Below are 8,455 nucleotides of genomic sequence, written 5' to 3'. Positions count from 1 at the left end.
AATGGCATTCAATTTTCTTAGCAAAAAAGAAAGAACAACGTTCTAGAGAATCCAGGCTAGAACTCCTAATGGGATACCATACCACTAAACTATGAGATGGTTTGCCCAGAGGTTTACTCCAAAAGGAATAGCCATCACTTTAAATAGCTGCAGTATTTGTACTAGCATAGACCTAAGCCCAACAATAATACCAAAAAGACGTCTCATTTTCATATCTTCCATCAAGATTTCTGAACTTCACTTCTTCTTTTCTGAAAAAAGGAAAATTCATTGATTGTACAAAGTTAGGAAAAGTAGAGCTATCTAATGATGCAGAAAGTAGATTTGCTAGAGTTAACATTCAATTGCTATACTGCAAACACCGTTCTAATCACTTCAGGAATATGTTCTCAATTCTGTTGAGACGCATACTGCCTCGCCTCCTTGGCCATAATGTCAGCTGAAGTATTTCCGGATCTGTAGATGAGAGCTGGAAACCCAAAAAGTTGCTCATTTCAGCCAACAACTTCTTAGTTTCGTACAAAACACCCTGTGCCTGCCAGTCTACTGCTACTTCTTGTCCATTTAGGTAATCAATTACCTTTTTTCAGTCCCCCTCTATAGAGAGATTAGATAGAGTGTTGCCCTAGGATTTTTTTGCAAAGTAAGAAAGTAGTGTTGGCTGTTTATCCCCTGCAGTTTTATTAGTGTTGCTTTTCTTCTTCGGAGGACTCATTTTAGTCTTTCCAATCTTGTCTGGTGGAGGCTTTGTCTCTGATTCTACTTCCTCGTAATCCCGTTTGATTCCGCACTTTTTATCCTCTTCCGGATGTAAGGGAAAACTGTCAGATTTATGGCTTCTTTTTTCTTTTGAATCACTTGGAAGGTCACTGTTCTCTTCTGGTTCAACTTTCAGGCTTCCAGATGGTGGGTGATTAGATTCTTTTAGTGAAATTTTGATTGGCTCATTGGTCTCTTCTTCACTATCAGGATTTTTCTTAGCGAAGAACTTTGAGATTAGGTTCTTCTCTTCGGTCTTCAATGCTATCTGTAATGCATCGAGTTCTTTCTTTTAGTACATATAGATTTGGACTTGACAGGAAGAATGTGGAATCTTGAGAAGAGACAAATGGGAATCAACATTCACCATCACAAGACTCACCAAACACTTCATGAATATATGCAAAATATCACGAGATGTCATAAGCACAGAGATCTTCACCAACCTTTCAAATCTTACCAGCTAAAAAAGATTTCCTAAGTCAAAAAGCTAAGTGTTAAAAGCAAACTAGGGGATAGTTCAAATCCTACTATGCCATAGATTTTGATATCACAAATCTAGTCTGGAAGATGTACCATACACCCCTAATCCTACATATTTATTTACCTCAATACCTCCTTTTGAGATGTAATCTGATTTCGGGGAGGTAATGATTCTTACATATCACCCTAAAAATAAAAGAAGTAAGGGAATCAATACTGATCTCACCTCTTTGATACACTCTGGCCCATCAAAGGAAGGTTTGCCCATTGCTGATGTAACAGGGTACCACACCTAGACAATATAGTAAGTGAAGAACCATAAGGAATTAGTTATTTGACTATTCAAAAAAATCATAAAACAATAGAAGATCATCTATGATCTATCGGATTCGGAGGAAAGAAGCATTTGAGAAGATCAGGTCATAGAGATAACTTACAGACATAACATTTGATTAGGGCAATGAGTGGCGTGAATAAGAATCTATACATACTACTTTATATATATATATATATTGTCTTACCAGATCAGGATTTTCAAATGGCTTAAGAAGAGAATCAAATCCAGATGTAGTTGAACCATCCAGCCAGACATCAATAGAGCTCTTATCACCCAAGATAACCGGCATTCTATCTAAGAGTTAGAATAGGTACACCAATCAAAACGTGATGATTGCACTAATAAGGAATAGGTGTAAAATGAAGAAAAATACGCTACTGACCATGAAGCCATTGTAAAGTTGACGAACAAGAGGTTGTCACAATTGTAAACGTGTAAATTACCTCTCCTGCAAAGTAAAATATACGCCGCATTTTTTAAATTCTCGGCTATCACTGCCAGATAGGATAAACCTCCAAGAATAGAACAAAGTTTAGAAATGTTACCCTCCGAGTTCTTCCAAGAATCATAAAGGGCGGCAAACACAAGAGGGTGATCATCCTTAAGATGAATATAGTATGGCTGCTTTTTCGACCCATCTTTTTTCCACTCATAAAACCTGCAATTATATGCATCCAAATAGCAAGATGGCTATGAAATCAGCTGAAGTAAAAAATTACGAAGTGTCCTGCCCAAACAAGATCAGATAACCAAAAAAAAACAACTAAGGGATTCAAAGCAGGAAATTATGCATACCCTTCTATGGCCACAACGCACCGGTTCTTTGGAAGTAAACGACGGAAAGATGCTTTTTCAGAAATAGACTCTGATCGAGCATTGAACTGCAAGTTCAAACCAAGATGCTTCAGTCATATAAGTACAAAATAAAAAATGATAATATTGCCAGGCATTCACCCCAACAGAATGCCCATCCAACGTGAATAGGGCATCCACGTGGGAGGCGTGCATCACGCGCACCCTAGCAAAACTTGCACAAGATGTTACAATTCCGCAATAGGTGTACGTGTGAGTAGTATTATATGAAGTTCAGTTATTTAGTCTTTCAGTTATTGTAAAACTGCCTAAGGATTTGCATCTGTAACTTGTATCCAGGAACCTATTTATTAAGGTTTCCTCTTCTGTATGGGATATATGAAGAAATACAATGTAATTTATTTAGATTGTAGTTTAGGGTTAACAAGCAAGATCATAGCACAAGATTACAGATTTTATACATTCTTCTACCAGTGATTTAGAAATATAAACATACAGCGCATCAGTCTCTGCTTTGTTAGAAATTTTGGATCAATTTCAAGTCATAAACACATCATAACCAAGTTGAAAAACACGAAATTTAGGGCATAAACCAAATCAATTAATACCTCAAAAATGAAACTGGACATTTATTAAAAGGGGGAAACGAATTTTAAGGCAATAAGATGGAAAAATACCATCCTGTAGTGATCAGGTTTCTCAGTTTTCTTAGTAAAGCTAGGAATGAGTCCCCATTTCATACAGTGAAGAACAGTTTCCGGACCATCGCCACCATTATTTCCTTGAGGTTCTCTGTAAATAACAGGAACATAAAACCCTGGAGAAACATTATAAGATGGTCTATACCTGGAAGAAGAAAGGAAAAAAAAAGAAGTGGTTTCAGTAAGGGTATACAGAATACAATTCAGGTGAATTAAGTAAGAATAAAATTAGGGCAAAGAAGAGAATAACAAACCGATCTATCTGCACACTTCGTACTGGACCATTGCTAACACCACAAGCCCTAGGGATATCGTCCACTCTAAGACTACAACGAGCTCTGCCGCACATTCTCTGTCTCTCTGAACTCTGATGATCTGCTCTTTCAGGAATAACCTAAGGCGCGGGAACCAAGACGCTCCTTGATAACTGGGTAGCGGTTGAACTCCCAAGAAAAATAAAAATGAAACTGAAAGGCAAACCGACCAAAGTAGTGTGTTCACACCCAACAGGGCATGGTTGCCAAAATCCATATAACATGGGAATTTTATATAACCGGAGGATACTTATTGCTACAGAATAATACTACCTCGCTACCACTAACATTACTAGCCGTCACTACTTGTGGAAGACCATCAAAGGTGCTCATCAATTTATCTGCAGATACAAACTGATCTCCGTTGACAAAACCAACTTCTGCAGAAAAATTACCACAAAATTAGTAATTCATTCATATACAGCGTAACATAACAATCACACAACACAAATTTAACAAAATATTATTATAAAATACTAAATTATGGTGTAATTAGATATTTCCTTCTGCAAATCGGAGAAAATTGAGTCGACTCAGTAACTTTAAAAAAAAAATTAATTCTTTCATGTTTGATTAGATTTTCTTTTCTTTCTTCTATTCATCTGTGTTTGTTTATCAGCTTTTTTAATGTTTACTTATCTTTGTATCTAACATCTTTTTCTTTTTTCTCATTAATTTTATGATTTCTCATTATTTGTTAAAACCTCTTTTTGGTTAATGGCTTTCTAATTATCTTTGTTCCTCTTGCTGCTTTTGCTAATGGATTTTTCTCTAATGGCTTTTGCCACTTTTGTTGTTGTGATCATAGCTTTTGCTGAATATATCTCCAAACTTTTGCTTAAAGGAATATATTGGATTGGATTCCATGCTTTTGCAAATGGTGCTTTTCAGAAGAAGTCTCAAATCCGTGTCGACTCACTCAAACTCCGTAGCCATCTATCCCGCCTCGAAGTCAATTCAAAAAAATTCAAATTCCTCCAATTCAGCTGGTTACAGTTAATTTGTTTCCTATTTTTCCTGCCACCTTGCTTTGGCAGCTATAAAAATATTCAACATAATTATCACATATCCGTCATTCATTCCCCAGAAATTAGGAAAGAAAATCTTCTGTTGTAGAGACATTCTTAACCTTTCTTCTTCTTATACCCTCAAAAGTGAAACCATAAACATCTCTAGCAGTTTTAGGTTATTGTCTCAAGAAATTAACTTAGTCAGTTTCAAGATGGAGAAAGAAACTTCAAGTTTTGTTGGTGATTTAGTCAATAAGTTCAAACAAGCTATGCTCGATTTAGGCATACCAGTGAAGTGGCGGTAATCAAAAGTAATGAAACTGAGAAAGATTCTGAAGCTGATTGGGAGGCTACGGCGATTGGCAAGGTTATTATTGAAGGGAGGATGAGTTATGATACTGTGGAAAAACATATACTCTATACTTGGCTTTTTTGAAGATGGAGAATTTGCGCATCATTGAAGTTGAACCTAATATCATGCTCTTCAAATTTGATCAATGGGACCTTCTCAATACGGTAATCAATGAGAGACCTTGGAGCATTAACAAACATCTTCTTGTAGTTCATGATTATATACCAGGAATAATCTACACGGAGAAGCATTGGGGCTTTCAACAATCTTGGATCCAGCTCAAATATCTTTTTCCTGAACACATGAATGTCTCTTCAGTAACAAAAATCGGTCAAGTTATGGGAGAAGTGATTGCAATTAAACCCAAGGATGCTATTCCTATTGGAAATGATCCTGTTATAGTCTGCGTAAACGTTGATCTATCAATGCCATTGAGAAGAGGTGTTAAATGTACTACCAATGCAGGAGTTACCAAGTGGCAACAATTCTTCTTTGAGCGTCAGCCTAAAGCTATTTGCACTGAATGTTATGTTATTAATCACTCTACAGGTGCTTGTGAAGAAGCTGCAAATTTTCTCAAAGCAGCTCATGAGAAACCTTATCTTGTTGGGAAAATCAATAATGTTAGTAAAAGCATCTCAGTGACAACAACTAGATCTGCTCCTGTCGTCAGAAAAGTTCAAAAAAAAGGAGGCAAAAAACATGCTTTTGTTCCTCCAAAAGATGGAGAAAGTGTCAATCTGGATTTTATTTTCATAGGGGAAAATAGCAAGGATGATGAAGAAAGTAGACTTGGAAAGCGTCATAGGGGTGATAGAGTTCCTATAGAAAATTCTAATATCAGTGAGACTTCTTCCCAAGGCACCATTGTGAATCCAATCCTATCCTCAGAGAATATTCAAATGGTCATGACTAGAGATAATCAATCTGCATCTGTTAGTAAGGGGATTCAGGTAATACTTTTATTCTTACATCTGGTATTTTTAGTTACGACTTTTTGCATCTTGAACTTAGCTTCAGTTAATTCTAGTTTTAATTATATTGTGAATTTCACTGAATTTTAGGTGATAAAAAACACTCATAAAGTGTCTCTTGCATTAAGTCTTCAAGGTATTAAATGTCCATGCGTTAATAGGTTAAACGTGTACGTAGGAAAACTAAATCTCAATTCTTCTTTTCTAGTTTTCATTAATATTTTTCTCTCTGCATTAAATCCTTATAGCATTGAATTCCCATGCAAGCTTATACCTGGTAGATACGTTGTTATATCTAAAATTATTTTCTTCATACTCTTCTTAAAAACCTGTAGTATCATGAAGGTCTTATCTTGGAATGTCCAAGGATTTAGTACTCCATCCACCAGAGATAACCTTAGAGACATTATAAGAACCCAGGACCCTGACAGTATCTTTCTATGTGAGACAAAACTTCATGAAAATAAAATGAAGAACTTGCTTGCTCCCTTTAGATATCCCAATATCAAATACCTGCAACCCATTGGCATGTCTGGTGGTTTAGTTATCATGTGAAAACAGGGTTTTGTGTGTGATATTGTTAGCTGTGAAAATAACATGATTCATGCAGCTGTTCAAAGTGATCCTAGACAACCGGAATGGCTGTTATCATGTATGTATGGAGCTTGTAATTATGCCAGGAAAAAAACTCAGTGGGAATTTATTAAAGATATTGGTCTGAATATTTCTCAACCATGGGTTTTAATGGGTGACCTCAACATCCACCTCCCTGATGGTTCTAATTCTGGTTCCTCCTCAAGTGATGGTCTAGTGCATTTTATTCTTCAAGAAGTTGGTCTAGAGGATTTGGGTTTTCTTGGTAAAGGTCATACATGGTCTAACAACAATTCTGGGGAAAAAAAAGATCTATAATAGATATGGCTTTAGTTAATGCTGAATGGAATAATGTGTTCAATGACTCCAAATTATTACATCTTAATCAACTTGGAAGTGATCATTGCCCAATATTGTTAGTCACAGATTATTCTCAGCCTAAACTCTGGAAGCCTTTCAGGTTTTTTCTTTCTTGGCTACATGACAGAACTTGTGCAATGGAGATAGCTAAAGCTTGGGAAAAGACAGTTCAAGGGTCACCAGGGTTTAAATTGGTCAAAAAACTTCAATTCACAAGAAGAGCTCTTTCTAAATGGAACAAAGATTACTTTGGAGATATAAATCAGAAGGTGGATACTCTTCAAGAACATTTGGCCGGTATCCAAGCTCTTCCTTATTCTCTAGAAAATACTCCAAAGGCTGGTGAGCTTAGCAAGGAGATAGATAAGTGGCACACTATTCAGCATGACTTCATTAAGCAAAAATCTAGAGATAATTTTGTTAAAGAGATGGATTACAAAACTAAATATTTTCATACTTTAACCAAAAGGAAGAGATCTAGAAATAATATTGATTCTCTAAAAGATGCTTCAGGGAACTGGTTACACACTAGAGAGGATATTTCTTTACTTCTTACTGAGCATTTCAAGAATATCATCACTTCTGGCAGTCCTCATATTGAAGAACAACATTACTTAAAAATTCCAACAATTATCACAGATGAAGATAAAAAAATTGCTTCTTCTTCCACCAACCAATGAGGAAATTTTCAGAACTTCAAAAAGCATGGAGAATTGGTCTGCTCCAGGTCCAGAGGGTTTTCAGGCTGGTTTTTACAAGTCTCAGTGGAACACTGTAGGTAATGATGTTTGTGACATGGTTAAGAATTTCTTCTCTTCAAAGTTTTTTCCTAAGGAGATCAACAATACCTACATCTCTTTAATCCCTAAGAAGAATAAACCTTCCTCCCCAACTGATTTTAGACCCATTGGCCTATGCAACACTTCTTACAAAATCATCTCTAAAATTCTTGTTTCTAGAATGAAACCTTTCATGGAAAAAATTATTTCACCCTATCAAGCAGCATATGTTTCAGGGAGGATGATTAATGATAATACTATCATAACTCATGAACTTATACATTCTAAGAGAAGAAAACAAGGTGAAGGGGGTTGGTTAGCACTCAAGCTAGATATGTCAAAGTCCTTTGACATGCTAGAGTGGTATTTTCTTATCAAAGTTCTACAAAGTTTTGGTTTCAATGAGGATTGGTGTCAACTTATTCACCAATGTATCAGCACTACAAATCTATCTGTCCTTCTCAATGGCTCTCATTGTGATGAATTCTCACCCTCAAGAGGCATAAGGCAAGGAGATCCATTATCTCCTTACCTCTTCATTATTGCCATGAAATGGTTTTCTAGGACTTTATTGGAATCTCATGACACAAAGGAAGTTAAAGGTATCACAATAGCAAGGGGAGCTCCACTTATTAATCACTTTCTTTTTGCAGATGGTTGTCTCATTTTCACTCAAGCAAATTTAACCAATGTGAATAATCTCCTCAAAATTTTAGAGGATTTTAGTTCACAATATGGTCAGGTCACCAATCTTGACAAATCTTCAGTGCACTATGGTAACAATCTTGATCCATCTGTGTGTACTACTCTCAGCAGCATATTGGGAGTTATTTTTATGAAGGAAAGTGAGAAATACTTGGGATGACCATTACTCATAGGTAAATCTAAAGTAAAATCCTTTGAAGAAATCAAGCTAGCTTTTGAAAGAAGACTTGGTCACTGGCAAGGTATTAATCTTTATCAAGGAGGTAGAACAACT

General features: G+C 36.1%; 1 protein-coding gene across 1 annotated transcript; it reads right to left on the bottom strand.

Moving 5' to 3' along the window:
• Window positions 1-214: 214 nt before the first annotated feature.
• LOC113358201 (putative SOS response-associated peptidase YoqW) lies at window positions 215-3,634 on the bottom strand. The gene is made up of 8 exons (XM_026601732.1): window positions 3,348-3,634; window positions 3,070-3,238; window positions 2,375-2,460; window positions 2,125-2,237; window positions 1,962-2,027; window positions 1,764-1,873; window positions 1,469-1,534; window positions 215-1,027 (listed from the first exon to the last, which is right to left on the bottom strand). Exons 1-8 carry the CDS (start codon window positions 3,440-3,442, stop codon window positions 626-628), a joined length of 1,107 nt encoding a protein of 368 aa, XP_026457517.1. The 5' UTR covers window positions 3,443-3,634; the 3' UTR covers window positions 215-625.
• Window positions 3,635-8,455: the final 4,821 nt, after the last annotated feature.

This window comes from Papaver somniferum, chromosome 3 (assembly GCF_003573695.1).
Source record: "Papaver somniferum cultivar HN1 chromosome 3, ASM357369v1, whole genome shotgun sequence".
Taxonomy (NCBI): Eukaryota; Viridiplantae; Streptophyta; class Magnoliopsida; order Ranunculales; family Papaveraceae; genus Papaver; species Papaver somniferum.
This window is presented reverse-complemented; position numbering and strand designations above follow the sequence as displayed.

Coding starts and splice junctions, on each gene's coding strand:
- LOC113358201 (XM_026601732.1), bottom strand. CDS start 3,442: ATGTGCGGCAGAGCTCGTTGTAGTCTTAGAGTGGACGATATCCCTAGG. Junction 1,874..1,961: donor AACTTTACAATGGCTTCATG/GTCAGTAGCGTA, acceptor TCTAACTCTTAG/ATAGAATGCCGGTTATCTTG. Junction 1,535..1,763: donor CATTTGAAAATCCTGATCTG/GTAAGACAATAT, acceptor TATATTGTCTAG/GTGTGGTACCCTGTTACATC.